We start from the raw sequence: 23540 nt of genomic DNA, 5'->3' as shown, positions 1-23540 counted from the left end.
TCTGCTAGTAATTTATTAATATAGGTCTTGACACAATTAATTCAATTTTGTGTTGCGTAATTTAATTCCCAGGTCCTCTTCAATTTGACAAACCGGTTAAACTTCAATCAGCAAAGAGTTGATGCTCTAATGCACCCACAGTTAATATTTACACAACCTGAGCTGAAACCTCAGAATATTAAAGGAATAGCTCACCCAAAAATGAGCATGCGGTCATCATTTATTCATCATTTAACCCACTAGTTGTTCCAAACCTATATGGTTTTCTTTCATCTGTGCAACACAAAAATGTCTCATCTTGTTTGTTGTTTTGGACCCCACTGGGAATTGAAACACTTTCAGAATACCCTATTTTGTGTTTTGTGGGAAGAAAGAAAGTCACACAGGTTTGGAATGACATGAGGGTGAGTAAATGACAGAATTCTCATTTTTGGGTGAACTAACCCTTTAAGAGTCAAACATAAAAGTGGAACAAGCACATTCACGTGTTGAACAGCAATATGAATCGAGAAGTTAACTTGTAGATAGCAAAGGAAAGCTCCCTCTGGAGCTCCCATAACATCAAACATCTTTTTGTCTAAATCTCTCCATCCTTTCACCTTGGCCTGAGGCAGAATCCTCATTCGGGGAGACCCAACCCCTTTCCTATTTTCCTTTCCACACCCCCATGACAATTTCTTGCCCAACCAGCGGTAGAGACTGTGACATTTGAGTACATCACATATGCTGCCCACCTCCAACAAGCATTACTCACAGTGTGACAGCCCTGCTCTGAGTGCTGAGTTTAAAAGAGCTTGCTCAGCCTCATGTACGCTCAGTGGGCTTCCAGGCACATGAGGCACAGTGGCTGAGTAACAACAAAGGAAAAGGGGGGAAAAAACCCACAAGGGATCTTAGTGGCTGTGGAACATCTGATTTACTTCAAAATAATCTGATTACATGCAGAGACAGACTAACATACACCAGCATTAAACATCAGAATGTATGTGCCCGGGGCCGTGTTGGCCCTCTGCCTGCCCTGCTTTTTGAGTGGGAACGTGTTTGGTTATGAATATGGAGAGGATTACTCTGATTCCTACTATAATGAAATCTCCAATGGTGACCGCCTGAAAAGTAAGTATTTTTCAATTCCAGAAGTCTCTTCATTTTTATTATAAATGTTTCTGTACTGAAATATTGCTTCTCATTTGACTTTTTAAAATAACTGACGGCATGGCAAATTATTTTAAAACAGAAATATTGAGCAAATTGGTAGGTGAACCATTTTTTTTTTAATTTAAGTTAATATTATTAATGTATAAAAGGCAATTTCTTCTGCAAAATAAAAAAAAAATCCCTTTTTTCAAATTGTTGCCTCCACCGGTCCATTTTAAATGGTCTTGAAGTGTGACAAATTAACATTAAAAGTACAAATAGTACAAATATGATTAAAAACATGTCAATATTTGCATTATTGTGAGAGTAAGTGAGCTACAAATAATTGGGTTTTAAATGTTCTTTCTATTTTTATCCATCAGTAAAATATTTTAACTTTAAAAAAAAAGTAGAGATGTACCGATATATCGGACAATAATCGGTATCGGCCAATAAAAGCAAATTTTCATTCTATTGGCTATCGGCATTTGGGCTTTGTGCAAAGAAAATGCTAAGAAACCAGTTTGATGTTCAATATTAATAGTAATTATATGAATTAATAACATTCAGAAAGTTAAGAAATATTAATTTAATCTTCTGAATTTAGTTAATGTGTGTAATATTAATTTGAGTAATGTGTTTATGTTTATAACTGATACCAGTTACTCTGAAACAAGGTGATGAAATGGAGAGAATAACGTTTTTATTTGCATTTCTTTCAAAATATAATAATTAAAAATATAATGATAAATTATTAATTATAATGAAATTATCATTAATTTAAAAGAAGGTATAAAAGGCAGAACCCCCAATCTATCGGTTTTGTTACCGGTATCGTTTTGAATAATTGGCTATCGGTGGAGAAGTTTAGTAGAATATAATTTAAGTAATTTAAGAAAAAATAAGTTTTTATGCATTTTTTTATATTTTTGCTTTTCACAAGTTTTAATGTTCTCACAGTGTGTCAACTTAAAATCACAAATATTCTTTATAATCTATCAAATTATGTGATGTCATAAAAGCTGCATGCATAAAACTATAAAAATGTAGCAAAATACTGTTGTTAAAAGTTTTAGATGATGTGGCATATCACACCACAGGATATGGCAACAGTCTGTCAAAAGTTTTTGAATAATTCATCTGTATTTGTAATGCACAGTGATATGAAAGCACAGTGTGTCTTGAGTCATGACCCATAGCTTTCAAAAGAAAAAAAAAAAGTGTTGGCAGGTTTCATGACATTTGACATTTACATACCTTCCCACTGACGCTCTCTCCTGCTAACCCAAGCCTGGAGCTTCAACACATTAACCAGAGGATGCTTATGAGCATAAAGGTTATTCATTTTCAGAGAACTTTTCTTTGAGAGTTTAGTTAGTTGATGAGGAACAAGCAAAGCCGCAGTTAGAAATTTTTGTACCCGCTACAAAACCTTCATCCCTGGGAAGAAGAAAGCACCAAAACAAACCATAAAATGTTCATGTTATTTATTTGATTAAAAGTACATTTTGTTTAGAATTATTACATGATGTCGATGCCGATAGCCTCGTGGGCAGCACACCGACATATAGCGCCGTTGCGTTTCGGGCGACCCGAGTTCGAGTTCCGGCTCGTGGACCTTTCCCGATCCCATCCCCCTCTCTCTCTCCCACCTCGCTTCCTGTCCACTCTACTATCCTATCACAATAAAGGCAAAAATTGCCAAAAATAAATCTTTAAGAATTATTACATGATGCTAGTACCTTTTCTGTCACGTAGCACCAACAAATCATACTCTTTATTCACAGCAGGAGCTACGCAGATTCCCTGTCCGCCGCAAGACTTCTCACGCTGGGACAAACTGTTCATCATGCTGGAGGACTCTCAGATGAAGCAAGACATGTTCTTGCAGCAGTGTGAGGACATGGTTAAGGCGGAGATGGACACCATACGGAAGGAGCTCCATAAGCTTAACAACAACAAAGCGTGCGTCCAGCTCAGAGAGGCTGCAGATACGTATCAAGCCCAAAACAATGAGACGTTGCAGCAGCTCATTCAGTTCAGCAGGAACCAGGCCTCCCGTCTCACCAAACTGGAGAGCAACTCACTGCTAGGAGCAAGTCTGGGGCAAGTGGCCATGAAGTCATTCTCTGCTTATCCAAAGGAACAAGAAGCAAGCAATGCAGATGGCGGGAAGCTGGAGAGAGCGCTAATGGCCACCGCTGCAGATCTCCAAAGGGTACATGTCCAGCTGGCCCTTTTCCAAAGAGCAACGGCACACCGTTATCTGCCCTCAGGTGGATGTTTCAGTTATACGAAAACAAATTCATGATGTTTTTTAATTTAATTTAATACACTTTTCTAATCCACAAGGGGCAATTTGGTTTAGGCACAGGGAACAGACAGGTACAGTAAAAATATTGTGAAATATTACTGAGATTTAAAAGAACTGCTTTCTATTTTAAAGGGTTAGTTCACCCAAAAATGACATTTCTGTCATTAATTACTCACCCTCATGTCGTCCCAAACCCATAAGACCTTTGTTTGTCTTCGGAACACAAATTGAGATATATTTGATGAAATCCAAGGGTATCTGATCCACACATAGGCAGCAACTTCATTGCACCTTTTGAGGTCCAGAAAGGTATTAAAGACATCGATAAAATAGTCAACGTGACTACAGTGGTTCAACCTTAATGATATGAAGCCGACGAGAATACTTTACGACTTTATTCAACTAATTCGTCTGTCCCCTGTCATACTGCTACGCTACTTTCGTTGCAGAGCTTCAGTGTTTACGCCCGAATGGCGGCTCAGTATTAAGATATCACAAAGGTCTTAGGGGTGTGGAACGACATGAGTGTGAGTAATTAGAAATTTCATTTTTGGGTGAACTAACCCTTTAATATATATAAAAATGTAATTTATTCCTGTGATGGAAAAGCAGAATTTTTCAGTTGCCATTACTCTAGTCTTCAGTGTCACATGATCTTTCAGAAATGTGATTTCGTAATATGCTGATTTCGTGCTCAAGAAACTTTACACATAGGGTGCATTAACCCTCTTGGTGCTGTTGGTCATATTTGACCAAAAAATTTACGTTTTGTTTCATCGGAATGGTATGAAACTTGGTAAAGTTTTGGCACTTGCTGTGTGAACACACACACACACACACACACACACACACACACACACACAAATCATGGACATGATTTGAAAAGGTTAAATGGTCCTAAAAAATAGTCACAATTGTATTGTTAATGGAAATGAATGGGAGACGAATTTCATCTAACCTATTGGAAACGTTTGGTACTGCACCCAAACAAAATTTTACTGAAAGCTAATTTTTTGAGATATCAACCTCAAATTTGGAACACAGCTTATTTAGATGGCTTAGATTTTCTCAGTTTTAGATTAAAACATGGTTTGAAAAATATGTATTTCATATAAAAATTGAAAATGGTATTTTTTGTGCATTTTTCATAACAAATGTAAATCATGTTTCATGTTCATTTTTTAAAACTTTTTTTACACTTCAGCAATAATCTGCCAAGTGTCGTCTTTAAAAAAGAGACCAAACTTAAGTCTGTGATCTAAAGCATTTAAGATTTATGACAGTTTAAGTTGGAAATGTCATGTTCAGGTACATGCTCAAATAAAAATAAAATAAAAATATTCATGCGAAAACAGCACCAGAGGGTTAAACTGATCAAAAGTGACAGTAAAGACATTTATAATGTTACAACAGATTTCTATTTCAAATAAATGCTGTTCTTTTGAACTTTCCATCAAAGAATCCTGAAAAAAAACGTATCACAAAAATAAAAAGCAGCAAAAACATTGATAAAAATATGAACATTATTAACTGAGCTTATTAATTTATTGCCAAAAACATTAAAAGATCATAATGATTCCAAACTTTTGACCAGTCCGGTAGTGTATACATTTTTAACAGCCTAAAATTTGTAATAGCCTATATCATGTCTGTGGCCCTGAGAAATAATAAATACTTTGCAAATACCTCCAAACACTGTACTTTGTCAGTATTTGCATGCTGATTTAGCGCAATAATTAATCTTTAATTCTTTACTAACTCTAATTCTCCTTTTTTCAGGCTGTGAAATGGCTTTATTATTCCCAATGCGCTCCAAGCATATCTTTGCAGAGGTATCACCCTCCATGTCCATGTCCCTACGATCATTCACCATCTGTCTGTGGGCCAAAGTGACTCAGTCTCTAAATAAAACAGTGCTTTTCTCTTACGGACCCAAAAAAAACCCCTCAAGAGCTCCAGCTTCTCTTGGCAAGGCGCTCGGTGCTCCTCACGGTGGGCGGTGAGACCCATCTAGTGGAAGCCCACAGCGTAGTAACAGATGGCCAGTGGGGACACTTCTGTGCAGCTTGGAGCTCGGAGCAGGGGCTTGCCACTTTATGGGCAAATGGAGAGAACGTTGCCAGAGTGCCTGGAGTAGCCGAGGGACACGTATTGTCCGGTGACGGCTTCATTCTGCTCGGGCAAGAGCGCAGCCGCTCGGGTGTCTACAGAGATCTGGATTCATCAGGTTGCCTTCACTGGAAAAATGACAGGGGTTAACATGTGGGACCACGTGCTGGAAGCAGAAAGGATTAAAGAGTACGCCAATCACGATGGATCCTGTGATTGCCGTGGGAATGTGATTGGATGGGGTGTTTCAGAGATCATTCCACATGGTGGCGCTCAATATATCAACTGAGACTGCACCAATAATATCTATCGCTATAGAATGTTTTATATTATATTGAATATTATCACTGATTTTGTAATTACCTTCTTTCTCATTCCAAATAGAAAGCACTACTTAATAAAGGGATAATTGATCCAAAATAAATTTCTGTTATTGTTTACTCTGTCATTGATACACAGGGCAACTTTTTGAGCAATGTTGCGGGACAATTTTGCCGAGCGATGTTGCTTGGGCACTTTCCCATTGAGAATAGGCAACAAATTTGGATACTTTAAGATTGAAATGTGTTGCCCATTCTCAATGGGAAAGCGCCCAAGCAACATCGCTCAGCAAAACTGCCCGGCAACATTATGACTTTGTGACTTCTGTGGAGCACAAAAAAAAAAGATACTTTGTGTTTTTGTCTATACATTGAAAGTCAATTGGGTGCAATGGACTTTCACTGTATAGCAAAAACAGCTGAAATAATCTTCAAAACATATTATTTACTACAGAGCCCCTAAGGTACGGAGCCCCTAAAGGGACATGGTGGTGGAAAAAAATATGAGATAAGAGGAAAAATAATAAGTCAACCCAAAGTTTCTCAGGAGAACACAAAACATTTGCACGAGAACGCAAAAGCATTGCCAAATAATTTTTCCTCCCATCTCATATTTTTCTTCTTCACCATGTCCCTTTAGGGGCTCCGTAATACGGAGGGTGAGTAAATGAAGACTGAATTTTTATTTTTGGATGACCTCTCCTTAAAACACTGTACAAAAAACCAATAAGAATAGTTTAATATTGTGTCTTCTTTTTTTATTTTAGCACATTAAGGAGTAAATCATCAACATGTAAATAAATTCATAAAATGAGTAAAAAGCTAATAAATTCTAGCGGTGTAGCTCGCTGAGTGTAATTAATGGACTACAAATAGCAGAACTGCTTCTCTGTTGTACTAAATTTACATTTTAATGACTTAAGGTGGGGCAAGTCTGGATTTATTTACAGCACCGTGCTGGACATGACTGTTTACACTGTTCACCAGTAACTCGAAACAGATTTTCCCGCTCTTGTAGTCTAATTTACAATGTTTGTGTGGCTCATTGCTGCATAGGTGTTGCTCTAATATGACTATTGCCAGTCTGACCACAAATAATATAAAATGAACCCAAACAAGGCGTGTGCTTAAACCATAGAGACAGTAACTCTGAAATGACACCCACATGTGTATGTGTAATGATGATTACAAAGAGCAATATTTTCCAGTGGTGTGTGAAACAAAGGGTCAGAATAGCCCTTTATGTTGGATGACACACCTAACTTTGTTTCACGAAGGCCTAACACATCAATAGAAATGACTGTTTATATATATAAAAAAGTTGATGCAATGTATTCACCTGCTGTTTCTGCATTATAATTCAGTTTAAATGTGTTGCTATTGATCCTAAAGGTTTTGTAACATGACAATTGTAGTTTTAAAAGAAAGAATTTTTTGAGTTTAACGTACTGTATCTCAAACAATGTTCATAAAAGACGTACATTTATAGCGGGTCATAATTATTTGGCAATCCTTACAGATCTACAGTTCAAAGTATGATGAATTTCAGTTAAGGTAGGCGAATGAAAAACCTTTGTATCTTTACATATTATAAAGGTAAAGTATTCCCTAACAGATATTTCCAATGGATAGGTATAGTCCCACCAAAACACAATTTAGGAAGGATGTCCTTATTAAAAGGCTAAGAATCTTTCATGTAATTAGGGTGCTTTTTTTTTTTTTTTTACTTCTGGCACTTTTATTTCCCAGGAGTTGATTTTTAGTAAAACTAACAGTTTTTTTCTTCTTCAATTTTTTAAAAACGGTCTTGGAAACTTTGTCAACTCCTCAAAATGTATTTATTATTTTCAAATGCCACATGTGTAAACTTTATTGTTTAATCATTGTCACAGAAGAAATGTAGGAGAAGATTGTCAAATCAGTGGAAAAAAACTGCTGTAAATGGACCTTTTTCACTTTCCGGGGTTCTCAGAAGCGGAAGTCGTCATAGTTGGGTAAACTACGATGGAAACTACAATGAGTAATTTGTGCATTCCCATTTGCCCAAACAGCAAAAGAAAAAAAATCTATGATAACATTTCTATGACTTTCCAAATTTGGAGAAAAAAAAAATGGAGAGATTGATTACATTGGCCAGAAGAGAGAAAGATGTCAAATTTTCCATCATTCCCTCAGCTACAAACCCTTACATCAGCGTTAACTGGTTTTCTGTAATTTAATATAAGAATACAAAGTATAGTGTTACATTACATTTTTAAAAATGAAAATATGAAACACTTTGAAAGAATTACAATATTAATAGCTGTGGAAAAGCATCATCCCAGTCTGTGAAAAGGGTCCATAAAGCGGTGAGGTGAAGATCTTTTCTCAAGGGCCTGTCCTGCAGTTAAATAATATTTTATAGAAACTCTTTAAAGCATGCAGTCCGTAACATTTCTTGGTTAAAAATCAATTTTTGAGCAAGTACATAACCAGCCAGTGTTCAAAGCTATCTCCTTACTTTAGCCCGATTCACAACGGTAAGCTTGTAATAATGTTTTCTAATTCAGGTGGTACTGGTGGGTTTCTGCGGGAAATTCGAGCATGCAGCCGTTCGTCTTTGCATCATTACGTCACGTCTGTTTACATGAAGAACGAGTCCCAGCTAGTAGGATATATGACATGTGAGGATGCTACAGGTGACGGATCATTTATAGCCTTTTCTCACAGCAGCTGAAATGATTAAACTTATCATTTTGTTGGCGGATTGTATGGTATGACAAATAGGAAATTAGAGATTAGACTGTACAGAAATTGAAATCTATAGGTAATGCTAAATACACACTAAATACACATAGTCACGCAATGCTGATGTTGTTAACATTAAAGGGTTAGTTCACCTAAAAATGAAAATAATGTCATTTATTACTCATGTCGTTCCACACCCATAAGACCTTCATTCATCTTCGGAACACAAATTAAGATATTTTTGTCCTTTTTGTACTAAAAACATATTTAAATCAGTTCATGTGAGTACAGTGGTTCAATATTAATATTATAAAGCGACGAGAATATTTTTGGTGCGCCAAAAAAAAACAAAATAACGACTTATATAGTGATGGCTGATTTCAAAACACTGCTTCAGGAAGCTTCGGAGCGTTATGAATCAGCGTGTCGAATCAGCGTTTCGGAGCGCCAAAGTCACGTGATTTTAGCAGTTTGTCGGTTTGACATGCGATCCGAACCGCTGATTCGACACAAAAGATTCATAACGCTCCGAAGCTTCCTGACGCAGTGTTTTGAAATTGACCATCACTATATAAGTCGTTATTTTGTTTTTTTGGAGCACCAAAAATATTCTCGTCGCTTTATAATATTAATATTGAACCACTGTACTCATATGAACTAATTTAAATATGTTTTTAGTACATTAATGGATCTTGAGAGAGGAAATGTCATTGCTCCCTATGTAGGCCTCACGGAGCCATCGGATTTAAACAAAAATATCTTAATTTGTGTTCCGAAGATTAATAAAGGTCTTACGGGTGTGGAACGGCATGAGGGTGAGTAATAAATTACATTATTTTCATTTTTGGGTGAACTAACCCTTTAAAATATGTCAGAGCCATTGTTTTGTCTCAAGATGCACACCAGTAATGTTTTTTTTTCTAGGGCACGTTTATAAAAGCTACTTAAATACCATAATTGAACTAAGACCTTTGTGAAACTGGGCCTATGAATGATAAAATTCATCCCACAGAAAGCACAGTCTCAGCACATACCCTTGTTTCAGTTTATATATATATATATATATATATACTATCCATGGAAGCTTTTCATCTAAATTTCATGTACTCATTTAATTTAATTTCATTTGCAGCAGACAGAAACAAGAAAATAAATAATAACAAGATGATAACACACATTTTTTATTGTGTGTAATTAAAAAGATGTGACAAAAAGTATATTTGAATTGTTTTTCCATAAAATAAGGAAGCACTCTTTTATAAGAATGTCATCGTTTGGATGGATTTCAGATGTACATTAAATATTCTTAATTTCTAAAATGCATGTTGTAGTCTACGGATCTTGTACGTGTGCGGACTGGCCTCTGGGTGGCACTGCACTCAAAAGGGAGGAGTTGGCGAGAACAAACTGACTGTAATGATAGTTTTTTCTAAATGACACGTATGAAAGTTTTGAAAAAGCCAGTTCATAGTCATTAGTCGGACTTACTTTTTCCGTAAGGGATAAGTAGCCTATAATTAGAGCGAACTTGAAAAGTAGGCCCTATACGAGAAAGCAACTGGTGCGTCCATTAAAGGGACCGCATCTCAAGGGAAAAAAAATAAACAGACGGATCATTGTGGCTTTCCTAAACATTTACGTTACTGAAGAATCGGATGGCACATAGTCTTTACCGTCTACTCAAGAAGAGGAGGAAAAGATGGGGAAAGGAATTTGTTCGAGACGACAGAGAAGAATATTTCAGTCTTTCCTACTTCTCAGCTTCGTTTGCGGGACGTTGTGCGCCTTCATGATCTCATATGAGATGCATAAAGAGCTGAAAAAGACTGAGGCGACGGCTTTGAAGTACCAGCAGCATCAAGAGTCACTTTCTGCGCAGCTGCAAGGTACAGAATTAATGAAAAGATCCTACAGTGAAGGCGCTTTGTATTAGATGTTTGATTAGGGCTTACCTGATTGTTTTTGAGATATCTGATGTATGCCTCCGGAGATTTCTATTCAAAATGTTTTGGCCTGTTCGTTAATTCCTCTTATCCAAGAATAATAGGCTAATAATTGAGTAGATGACACGCATCAAGATTTTCTTGTGAACAACATTCCTTGAGAATACATGCTTATTTGCTTTCATTTGATGTTTTTTGTCTCGTAAGCTTTTGAATGTGGTCCTTTGACAAACATTGGATAACACTAGACTGAGGATTTTCACCTCTCTGTGCCAGATTACAGTGTTCATATCTTGGGGAATGTCAGGAAACCTTTCAAGAAATGATAACATTTCAGCCCAAAAGAAAACAATAATGTGAAATATATTTAGATTTTTTATTTTACATTGTGAAATTATTTTCAGGACAGTTAAGGTCACTTTACCCCTCTGCTGTGTTATCATCACTGTAATGTGCCTGGTAGCTATTGTCTCTCTCATTATTAATTAATTAATTCATTTTAAAGAATAATTATATAGTAGGATAGTTCTCATACTACTCAATTACTACTGTAATACATTAATGTGATTTTTAAAAATTAAAATAAATGAATTTTAATTCATTAAAGGCAGTACAATAAATGTGTATAACTAAAACTAAAATCATTTATGGGTCAATGATGTGTGTTGGGTAATTTTTTTTGTCCAAAAATATGACATCCGAACTATGTAAGGTAGTACAACTAGATCTCCTTTATCAAATCCAAAAGGTTTTAATTATATTTTGCTACATATAAAGGTATTTTAAAGGTTTTGAAGTGTCAAAAGGTCATTCGGTTTAACCATCCAAAGGCCAATACAGCCATTTCATTTGTGATTAAAATATCTTAAAATGTGTATATTTTTTTATTCTGGCATGATTTTATAACATCATATATCAACATAGTGCAAAATGGTATTAAATTTATGTGTAGAAGTCGTTGCTTTGTTATGAGAAAGAATGTCCAGAAAAATTAATGGACTAGTAACCAATATAAAGGGACTATTTTGGATCAAGTCATGCGGTCAATATCACGTGACAGGATGTGACATCATTCAGACACCTGCAAAGGACCACATGGTCTTGAAGCAAAGTAACTAACTCTCTTTTAACTAATTAACAAAATTATGTTTTCACTTGTTCACGCGCATGTCCTGAAACATCAGGTCATTCGGTACAACCGCTATAAAACATTGAAAATGTTGTAATATTTTAAAAACTTGTACTAAATATAAAATGTTTGATTGTCCTTTTGCTAGCTAGCTAGATATCAGCCTGTTAGCATTGTTTGAAAATATTGTCATTTGGTATAACCAAAAGTGTCATTCGGTAAAACCGAAATTTCGGTTAAACCGAATGACTTTTTTGGTGACAAATTTTGTCTATCTTGTAAAAAATGACAAAAGCAGTGTAAATTGATTATAAAAAAAAACATAATCTCATTGTTAACACCTAATAAAACTTCAAAATTAATTATATCCATTATGTTTTTTTTTTACACTTTTAAAAACCTTATTCGTCAGTGACCCTTATATGTTAATTATTCATAATTTTTCATGTTTCACTATTGAGATTGAGATTTTTTCATTGCCGTAATGATTTTGGAATAAAATAAATTAACTGGAATTAATCTAAATTATCTGAAAAATAATATCACAATGCAAAAAAAATAAAAATAAGGTGCCAGTAATGTTAATAAAAATAATATGTTTTTCTCCCTCTTTTCAGTGGTATACGAGCATCATTCTAAACTAGAGAAATCCCTCCAGAAAGAGAGACTTGAGCATAAGAAGGCTGAAGAGGGTAATGTCCTGTTCATTTGCACAATAATTGATTCAATGATATACACAACCCACTTAATCTAGATGCGATTTGATAATGATGATTATAGATAATGAATGATAATGAGTCCAGGTTGTGCTGAATGCAGTGTGCTTCATGTTTGTTTTTAAAAGCCTCTATTGATTTTCAATACATCATAGATTTCCTTGTGTTTAAGCGGGAATCACAGAAGGCCCTCAACAAAGAAAAGGTAATTTAAAATGGATGTTGTTTTGATTACTAATGATGTGTAAACATGATAGAGCCGAAATTGCCATTTCAGCTGTTGTGGATGCATAATAACTTAGTTTTGATCAACCTAACAGCAAGATTCAAGCTATCGACTGAAAGCTCTGCAGACAGAGCACCAAATACTGAAGGTGAGATGACATTTATAATGGAAGTTCTTGAAAAGTATTTCTGTAATTACTGTTACAAAAATTATATATCGATTGTGGATGTTGCTGAACGTAATAATTCTTCCTTGGATATCGACTTCTTTTGCATAAAACCAAATCAGTCCCAGCATGAAGACTTAAAGATGCAATACTATGAACTTCAAGAGAAGCACCAGAATCAAGGGCAGGATCATGAACGTGTGCTGGATGAGCACAGACTGGAAATAGACAACCTACAGAGAGAGAAAGAGGTTGAAATATCCAGACTGAAAGGTAAGCCAGTGTGCTACTCTTATTCTTGTGTGTGTATTCAGAGTCATCGGATTTAGAGTTCAGACCAAATCCATTTCCATCCACCTAAGTGCACTAGAGTCTTTCATCACCTGTTTTCCTCCTTGTAGAGAATGTGTACAACCTTCGAGAGGAGAACAGACAGCTACGGAAAGCTCATCAGGACATCTACACACAGTTACTTGATGTGCAGGTCAGAGAAGCTACAAAGGATTCTGGGATACATTATGTGATTAGGGTTTAAAGGGAGCTTGAATTTGCATGTAGTATTTCAATTAATATTGCTGTTCAGTTTAAGAAATTCCAGAGGGAACCCATGGCAAATTAGCTTAAGGGTTGCCCTACAAATTGACATCAAGACCGAACATCTCAATTTCTGTGTGTACTACTCCTACTTTTCAAGGCTGACATACTGAAATTACACCATTTACCATTTCAGGAACAGCACAAGAACCTGCAAGCTTCAAAAGATCATCTCACACTCACATTAGAAGACCATAAAAATGCACTTGTTGCAGCTCAGGTAATACACAGTCATGACTACTGATATAACTTTGCCAGAATCTAGATATATTGGTGTGTGTGCTTGAAGTACATTATATTCTGTCGCATGCTGCAACGTTTTAAACTAATAAAAGAACAATGTGCATCCAAAATAATGGCTTTCCTAAATACTAATTCTTAGTACTTAATACTGTTTGCTATTAATGTAAGAAAGCAATAATGATGTAAGTTCTGTCATGACAACTCTCTGAGTGTTTGGCATGGTAATGATATGTTTGGTCTTGATCTGCTACGCTGCTGTTACTGCTGTTGCTGCTTCAGAGCAAGTACGTGACTTGCTACTGCAAATACATACACGACACGCTGCTGTGAGCAAGTAAGACATGCTGCTGCTGTACAGTATAGCATACATGAATTACCCGTAGCAGATCTATACAGGTGGAGCTGGGGAAGGTGGAGGGTTTCTGAAAGTGCGCTGCAAATGCTACAGCTAAAGCTGACCAAGTATTTGAAGGTTGAGCATCGAGCTCATTGGCTACTGATACAGCAGGAACCAATCAGCTGTGCCCTATAGAGAATGATGTGATTGCAAGCAGGTTGAGTTAAGGACCTATCAGCCTGCGCCATCTAGTGTTTCATGACAGAACTTGCTGTCTGTAATCAAGCTAGACTAACTGTTTAAAGTGCCCCTATTATGCTTTTTTGATTATTACCTTTCATGCAATGTAATGTAGCTGTTTGTGAATGTAAACGATCTGCAAAGTTGTGAAGCTGAAAGTGCACGATAAATAAAGTTATTGTCACTCAAAAGAAAGAATAGATTCTGAACAGCCATTTGGAATTCGAATCCCACTTCCGTGATGGCCACGCGTCACTGGGTAACACATTTTCCTAATGCCAGCCTGTGGTCTATGCTCATCGGCTTTTTTCGGCCGATTCAACATGTTGAATCGGCGTCGGAGCTAGTCGGGCCATCTGATCATTCTGATTGGCTGTTCAGCTACTGCCACCTGTTGGTACGGAAAGGCATTAATTCTTACGCAGGCACAGAACCGACGTGCTGCTTGGCCGTCGGGTGTCGAGCGTCGGTTTGGTGTGTCAGGGCAACTTTGTACCCAGACGCTGCCGACATGAGCCAAACCCGCAGTCTGCTTTCGTCGCCACTAGTTCGTCGGCATCGGCGTGAAAATACTTTCCTGAAATAATTCTGCAAATCAGCTGTGGCCCACTATTACCGAAAATTGTGTTCATTAATGCAGATTGTCTGTCATTCTTACTACTCTGAGTAATGATATGGGATGGAGCAAGATTTGTTTTGTAAACTTTAAGCCCCGGGTATACTTCGGCCGTCCGCTTTCGTGCACCGTCCACATGACGTAATTTTCGTGATGCGGAGGGCTCGCGGCCGGCTGCACACCCCGTCCGCGTGCGGCCCACGCAGACAGTGCGCGTGCAACAGCGCATGTGCAAGCAGGACAGAAGAGTCCACTAGGTGGCAATACGCACAGTACTGAGCACAATGTGCAGTGGTCGAAGAAGAGTGTAAAGAGCGATTTAAAAACAAGACGAGTAAATTCAGAAGCATGCCTTCTCCATCGTTTTTGATACCTGCTCTCTTGGTGTATCTTCTGAACTATGTTGCAATGGTGGATGCACTATTTTTCTTCTCTGATCCTACCCAGCGAATGTCCCGTTGATGACACGATGTTTGTTAAAGAGTATAGAAAAAATTGTACTGCGCATGTGTCGAACTTGGTCATCCGCGCGCATTCGTGGTTTAGTATACTTTGAAAGATGCGCGAGACGCGTCCGGGTGCGGAAAGTGAAGTATACCCGGGCTTAAATGTTAATGGTACAGTTCCCACATGTGCACCGCAATAAATTTAAAAAAATATACACATCGGTTTGTTGATGGACATACGCTTGTTAATGCTGATGTAGAGGAATTACAGGTCCAATATATCACAATACACTTCAAACTGAGCAGTGTATCACTGAGAAACTCATGCTCAAGTCATTCTTGCGATGGAGGCTCTGGCTGAATAACTAGTTCTTCCGATGTTTCATCATCAGACTCGCGGTGTAAGCAGTAGACCAATCACAACAGACTGGGCCATCTGGCCAATCAGAGCAGAGCAGGCTCACGGAAAGGAGGGATTTAGAGAGACTGAAGCATCGAACGAGTCGTTTGAGAATCATTGAAAAATGTGGTGATGTTCAATGTATATTATGAGAAAATGAAAGCATTTTTTGACCTTTGATGCATGTAAACCTTGCAAAACAAAATTAAGAACCTTTAAAATAGCATAATAGGGGCACTTTAAGACAACATATATTACTGTTCAAATGCTGTTCAAAGGTTTGGTAAAGATTTTTTGTCTGTAATGGTTGGTGAGATTTTTTTATGTTTTTGTAAAAAGTCTCTTATGCTCACTAAGGCTATGTTTATTTGATCAAAATACAGTAAAAACAGTAATATTGTGAAATAATATAACAATTTAAAATGACACTTTTCGATTTTAAAATATTTTAAAAAGTAATTTATTCCTGTGATCAAAGCTGAATTTTCAGCATCGTTACTCCAGTCTTCAGTGTCACATGATCCTTCAGAAATCATTCTAATATGCCGATTTGCTGCTCAAGAAACATTGATTATTATTATTTATTGAAGCAGTTGTGCTGCTTAATATTTTTGTGGAAATAGTGATACATTTTTTCAGGATTCTGAGCCCAAACTTTTGAACCTACTAATCGTGTTCTCATCACATTTTATGCCATCTCACCCTACAAAGGCAGCGGATGAAATATGCATGCAGATTTGAAATGGATTTTTTTGAAGCTCCTGTCTAGCTGTCTGAAGTCTCATATTATGGCTCATCTTTTTCTATGCCTCAGGCCACTGGTTCAAGCTGTAAATACTACAGATGTGTTTCCTCCCTGACAGTTGACCCTGTGTGAGTGATGCATGTTTGCCTGCCATTAATATTTTAATACTGTCATTATATCTGGCTGGATATAATGTGACACATTCTAACATTTAAACTACTTAAATTACTCTTCCTCACCTTACATTGCAGGTATTATCTCCTCAGTAGCATCATTTAATATGAAAAAAAAAAAATTCATTCTGAAATGAAACTGGGAAATATCTTTTAATAAAATTATTTATGAAGGTTAGAAATGATAACATGCAGTTATCCTGCATTATAAATTCAGTACATTTGCTCCTCGGTAGTTTATTTAATTTATGTTTTGAATTATCTCTGTGCTGCTGAGTTAGCATCTTTCATACCGTCTGGTCTCATACTATTTAACTTTCATTACCCAATCCATGCATCACAGAATATCACATCAGAAATTTTTAATTCCATCCTAATGCAATATTTGAATGAAGCTTCAGGTGGAAGAGCTGAGGTGATTAAAGGAGAATCGCAATAAAGCATCCAGTGCAGGCCGAGCAGCTAAAATTGTTAAATTTGCACAGCTATATACTGGAGACAGAATGCATAAATGTGGAGCTGGATAATAAACCCATTCAGGTACAGATGGAAATGTAACATACGAAGTTAAAAGACTCGCTCATTCATTATTTGGCTTTCCTTTCCTTTTATTTGTATGAAAGCCTGTGGAGTAGTCTACTGTTGACATGAATGTGTGCTGTTCACACTCTCAGGTCACAAATGGATTAAGTCTTAATCCATTTTTTGAAATTATTCTCACTTCCTACTGCAGCTGAAGTATTTATTCAAAGGCCATTTGGGCTAGTTTGTCAACTTCAGGATGAGATGACTCATGTAACTTAATAATGTAAATGTGTGACTGTGGCTAATGCAAGTGTCTTATCATCAGGCCACACCACACTTTGGTCATACGGATGTTTCTCCTTTACAGGTGGAAGGATATGAGGAAAATGGAAAAGGGTTATCCCCTCAAGGTGTGTTGGAGATTGAAAATAACAATGCGACCAAAGTGGCAATGAAGCAGCCTCGGAAAATTGATATTTTTGCTGAGGGAAACGGCAAGAAAGAGGAGAGAAGCACATCAAAGGATAGAGGAGGAGAGGATAAGGGGGAAAAGGCAGTGCTGGAACATTCCTTATCAAACCCAGAAGAGCTGGGCATTAACCCTCGCAAGAACACACTAAGCCAAAGCCCGGAGAAACAGACACAGACGGAGCCACTTCACAGAACTAAAGTACACTTTGAGGCTTTGGATACAGTTATTGCTGGTAAGGATGGATATTTTTGTGGCAGGTATTGGCCTTTTCTGATTCTGTTGTATTTTATGAAGCTAAGGGTTCTAGCACAAAAATCTAAAGTGCTGCCAAGTTTCAGTTGTATAGCTGAGATTGAAAAGCAAAAATGAATAAGCCATCAAAGTATACATTTACAGTTTTGCTCAGAATTATTGGCATCCTTGGTAAATATGATCAAAGATGACTGTAAAAATAAATCTGCATTGTTTATCCTTTTGATCTTTAATTCATAAAATTAGCAAAAATCTAACCTTTCGTTGAAGGAAAAGTATTGAAAGTGGAGGGAAAATCACATTATGAAATAAATGTTTTTCTCCAAAACATGTTGGCCACAATTATTGGCACCCTTTTATTCAATACTTTTTGCAACCTCCTTTTGCCAAGATAACAGCTCTGAGTCTTCTTCTAAAATGCCTGATGAGTTTGGAGAACACCTGACAAGAGATCAGAGACCATTCCTTACAGAATCTCTCCAGATCCTTCAGATTCCCAGCTCCATGTTGGTGCTTCTTCTCTTCAGTTCACTCCACTCATTTTCTTTAGGGTTCAGGTCAGAGAACTGGGGCAGCCATTTTGTGCTCAGTGACACATTTTTGTGTTGGTTTTGATGTTTGTTCTTTTTATCCATGTGTGCACCACACCCATCTGGTGGGTTTGCCGCCAAAAAGCTCTTTTTTTAGTTTCATCTGACCATAGAAGCCGGTCCCGTTTGAAGTTCCAGTCTTGTCTTACAACTGAATATGCTGGAGATTGTTTCTGGATGAGAGCAGAGGATTGTTCTTGAAACCCTCCCGAACAACTTGTGGTGATGTAGGTGCTGTTTGATCATTTTTTTAGGCTTTCTGAGACTCAAGACTCAACTAATCTCTGCAATTCTCCAGCTGTGATCTTTGGAGAGTCTTTGGCCACTCAAACTTTCCTCCTCACCGCGCATTAGTATGATTTAGACACATGTCCTCTTCCAGGCAGATTTGTAACATCTTTAGTTGATTGGAACTTCTCAATTATTGCCCTGATAGTGGAAATGGGGATTTTCAATGCTTTCGCTATTTTCTTACAGCCACTTTCTATTTTGTGAAGTTCAACAATCTTTTGCTGCACATCAGAACTATATTCTTTGGTTTTACTCATTGTGATGAATGATTAAGGGATTTTGGCCTTTGTGTTTCCTCATGTTTATACTCCTGTGGAACAGGACAATGAACAGAACAGTGGCTGGACAATTTCATGTTCATGATCACCCTGGTGTGCTAAAAATTTTTTAAATATGAATGGGAATATGCTTCAGAGATATTTTACTCATAAAAAATTCTAGGGGTGCCAATAATTGTGGCCAACATGTTTTGGAGAAAAACATTAATTTCATAATGTGATTTTCCCCCCACTTTCAATTATTTTCCTTCAATGAAAGGTTAGAATTTTGCTAATTTTATGAATTAAAGATCAAAAGGATAAACAATGCAGATTTATTTTACAGTCATCTTTGATCATATTTACCAAGGGTGCCAATAATTCTGACCACAACTGTATACATTTACATATATACGTTGCTAATTTTGATTTCTGCTGAAATATAGGAAATGCTGTGCAATCACATAATGTTTTGGCTGGACGAGAAGATGCAAAAGATGTAGAGGACCCTCAAAATCATGACAAGGTGTGTCTGATAAGTGTGTTTGTGTGTTATTATATATACAGTAATGTCTCAGTGTCTGTTTTTGATCTGCATTTGCAAATTTTCCTTAAGACTGAGAGTCTTTGCAGTAAGAATTGCATTATCAGACATTAAAGTGGCCCAAATCAGATTTGAAAAGATCAATGTGTTGATGCTGTTCAGAAATTAGATCTGTGTCACGTGCAGAGAGGAAAAAAAAACTGATTTGGACCACTTACACACTGCATGAATGTAGACAAATTGCATGCAGAGTCATAAATGAATTATTCAATAACATCAAGGCAGTGTGGCGTAAACACTATGGTTGTACTTTCTCTGTATGATTTCTTGAAAAGCTCATTTATTTGACTTTGAAGTGCAAATTACAATTTCGTTAAACTTTTATTACAGGAAATTACATCATTTGAAGTTTAAGATTTGTATTAATGACTTATTCTCTCTTAAAATGACTCTTTTGAGCAGGGCCTAGGAGAAAAAAACCTGAACATTGAGAATGAGGCCAAAAATCAGAACGAAGATGAATTAAAAGAGGCAAAAGAAGAAACTGAGTACAAGACCAATGCGAACAAGATCAGGCCTGAAGAAGATGAGCAGCTTGTGGTGAGTTAACAAGAAAGGTACAGACAAGCTCCTCTTCAATTATTCATGGGATAAAGTCTTTCAGGGTCATTAAGATTTTTCTTTTTTTGAAGAAATTTAAGAAATACTTTTATTCAGCAGGTCTATTTAAAAATAGAAAAAAATCTATTTGTTATTTTGAACTTTCTATTTATTAAAATCCTGAAAAACATGTATCATGTTTTCCACAAAAATGCTAAACAACACAACTGTTTTCAACATTAGTGATAATACTAAGACATGTTGAGTACCAAATCAGCATATCAGAATGATTTCTGAAGGATCATGTGACACTGAAGAGTTATTTGAATTTGTAATAATATTTCACTACGTTACTGTTTTTATAGCTGTATTTTAAGCAAATAAATGGTGAGCATAAGGGACTTCTTACCGACCCGAAAGTTTGAATCACTGATATTTTTACAATAAAATGAACTTTACTATCATCTAACGCACACTTAAATGGGACCTATTATGCCCCTTTTCACAAGATGTAATATAAGTCTCTGGTGTCCCCAGAATGTGTCTGTGAAGTTTCAGCTCAAAATACCCCACAGATCATTTATTATAGCTTGTCAAATTTGCCCCTATTTGGGTGTGAGCAAAAACACACAGTTTTTGTGTGTGTCCCTTTAAATGCAAATGAGCTGCTGCTCCCGGCCCGCTTTCCAGAAGAGGGCGGAGCTTTAACAGCTCGCGCTTCGGTTGATCAACAACAACAAAGCTGGAGAATCTCACGCAGCCAAAATGAGGATTGTCAGTAACGGTGTTCAGCCTTACATTGTTCAAACCGGAGTCAGACACTGATGGAGAGACTCAGGAAGAAGTTACAACTTTTAGAATGAAACTGAATGTTTCTGAACGGTTAGCGGATAAATTTATGTAGTTGCTGTGGAGTTGATTCAACTCATCGACTAGCATGTGCCGTCATGTTAATCTTTTGTGCAAATCCAGCGTTGAATTGACCCTCGTTTGTGAAGCAGTTCGGCATAAAATGACGGCATGATAACAACACTCTACTACAGCAACTCTTCCTCTTCTCTAAAGCAGCCCAACATGGCCTCGCCCCCTTTGTTGTGTGTTCTCGGGGCAGGGTTTATGTAAATTTTAGGGTTGGTGATGTCACTAACCCGGGAAGAAGCTTGTTGTAGTCCAGCTGTTTGGTTGTAGTCCTTAAACAGAATTCTTTAAAAGAAAATATCTCCCTTTGCATTGAACTTTGAGCGTCGTAACTTTTCAGATGTTGTTTATGCTCAAACAGCAACATTACACAATAACTAAAGTTAAAAAAGATGAAATCACAAACAGCCACCCCTTTAAAGTAAACCTTTAAAAATACTAATCATTTAATAACTTAAGCAAATCTTAAGATTACCATTCATTTTCATACTGTTAATGTTGTAATGTTGTAGCATTTGAAATTCTGTTTTAATGTTTTATTTTTCATTTAGACAAAATTGTAATTAAAATGAATTTTAATATCATAAACTGCTGCCAGCAGAAGAACTAAACCCCACTGGTATGAAATGATAAGCAGATTACTGATGCACTATATCAATAGGTGGCAGGCAATCCAGAGCAGCAAGAGGACCAGCCGGATGAGCAATATGAAGACGATGTAGAGGATGAGGTGAGGGAATACAGGCATTGATGGACTGGTGTGCTGAGGAAGTGGTACAAAATGGTACATGAAAAATGACTTGTTCCCATCATCCTCCACTGCAACATCCATTAGACTCTTGATGACTCAGTGCATGACAGACAGAAGAGAGCAGAGGAGGAAGAGAGTGAAGAAGAAGATCCCTACAGTGAGCGTAATGGAGCACGGGTCAGCCAAATGCTTAAGAAGTCTGTTCCTGTCAATCAAATAAAATGAGTGAGAAGCATGTAGAAAAGAATTGTAACTTTGTACTTGAAAATGCAGAACAATGTGTTCAGAATGTAAATGCACTATAATGTTTGGCAGGCGAAATAGTGCATTTTGAGAACAGAAGATCTGAAATATCGTTAAATAATGAATTGTTTCAGGGCCACAACAAAGTGAATGAAGAACCAGAAGCAGAAACCGATGCCAATCAGGAGAGCTTCCAAGAAACATTGATAAAAAGAATATGAAGAAGATGGGAAAGCAGTCAAAAACTGATTTTATCAAATGTGAATATGACTGCTTCTAGTGTCTACTGAGTGGCTTTACACATCTCTTCTTGACTGGCAGAAAACTGAAGTGCAACAACTGTGATCACTTTTTTTTAAGAAGTGACTACTTATGAAGTGACTTGTACTTCTAAGTACAAGGATTTGTTTAGCATTTATATTTAATCAAAGAATTGTATCTTCTTTATCTTACTAAATGATATGAACTGACACCCTGCTGAATGAAAACTAAAGTAAACATGCGTTCCATATGTCAGAATATTTCAGTGGTTTCTTATAGGAAGTTATTATTTATTTATTTTTTAAATATTCACTCAGTTCAGTACTTGAAATTTTTTAAATAAAATGTTAAATATGGGCTAAAATAAAATGTTTTCAAATTAATCTTCTTACTAAAAGTAGTAATGTAGTAAAAGAGATACAACAAATAAGTAGAGGAATAAAAATACAAACTGTAAGTGTTTTATGCTATTATTTTACTTTTTATCTTGTATATTACTTTCATCTGAGAACTTAATGTACATCTGGACTTTCTCTGTCAAGCATAAGAATATTAAATATTAAAGCTATATGTGACTCTGGACCACAAAACCAGTCATAAGTCGCACGAGTATATTTGTAGCAATAGCCATTGTATGGGTCAAAATTACCGATTTTTCTTTTATGCCAAAAATCATTAGGATATTAAGTAAAGGTCATGTTCCGTGAAGATATTTTGTAAATTTTCTACCATAAATATATCAAAAATGTATTTTTGTGAGTGGATATGCATTGCTAAGGACTTCTTTTGGACAACTTTAAAGGCGATTTTCTCAATATTTAGATTTTTTTGCACCCTCAGATTCCAGATTTTCAATAGTTGTATCTCGGACAAATATTGTCCTATCATAACAAACCATACATCAATGTGAAAGCTTATTTATTCAGATGATGTATAAATCTCAAAAAATTGACCCTTATGACTGGTTTTGTGGTCCAGGGTCAAATATATGAGCTCTATTATTATAATTTAAAACTATGGAATTTTTATGCTTCTGGAAAAGCATAAAAATTGCTATGGAAATTTTATGCTTCATTTTCTGAACAGAAAATGTACTTATTAATTTAGATAAACAGCAAATAGAAATATTTTGACATTTTTTTTATATATTCTCAAAGCCAAATATGGATTTTTTTTTTTTTTTTTTTAAATTATGATTAATGTGGTTTTGGTCATATTCACCTTTTTTTTTTACTCCTCTTCTGCCCATTCTATTATT

The 23540-nt window shown here is 36.4% G+C and overlaps 2 protein-coding genes across 2 annotated transcripts; both read left to right on the top strand.

Moving 5' to 3' along the window:
* The first annotated feature begins 767 nt into the window (after nucleotides 1-767).
* On the top strand, nucleotides 768-7363 carry ptx3b (pentraxin 3, long b). The gene is given in 5 exon segments (XM_051880816.1): nucleotides 768-1113; nucleotides 2925-3410; nucleotides 5228-5391; nucleotides 5393-5674; nucleotides 5676-7363. Coding segments are annotated over 5 exon segments (1236 nt in total). The 5' UTR covers nucleotides 768-980; the 3' UTR covers nucleotides 5847-7363.
* Nucleotides 7364-9994: 2631 nt separating this feature from the next.
* Nucleotides 9995-23515, top strand: golim4b (golgi integral membrane protein 4b). Its single transcript, XM_051871735.1, has 12 exons — nucleotides 9995-10490; nucleotides 12294-12368; nucleotides 12548-12597; nucleotides 12713-12766; nucleotides 12907-13057; nucleotides 13186-13268; nucleotides 13515-13598; nucleotides 17471-17807; nucleotides 19412-19491; nucleotides 19972-20109; nucleotides 21689-21757; nucleotides 21863-23515. Exons 1-12 carry the CDS (start codon nucleotides 10304-10306, stop codon nucleotides 22001-22003), a joined length of 1449 nt encoding a protein of 482 aa, XP_051727695.1. The 5' UTR covers nucleotides 9995-10303; the 3' UTR covers nucleotides 22004-23515.
* Nucleotides 23516-23540: the final 25 nt, after the last annotated feature.

This window comes from Ctenopharyngodon idella, chromosome 2 (assembly GCF_019924925.1).
Source record: "Ctenopharyngodon idella isolate HZGC_01 chromosome 2, HZGC01, whole genome shotgun sequence".
In the NCBI taxonomy this organism is placed as follows: Eukaryota; Metazoa; Chordata; class Actinopteri; order Cypriniformes; family Xenocyprididae; genus Ctenopharyngodon; species Ctenopharyngodon idella.
Note: the sequence above shows the minus strand (reverse complement) of the source record. Positions and strands in the feature narration are given on the sequence as shown.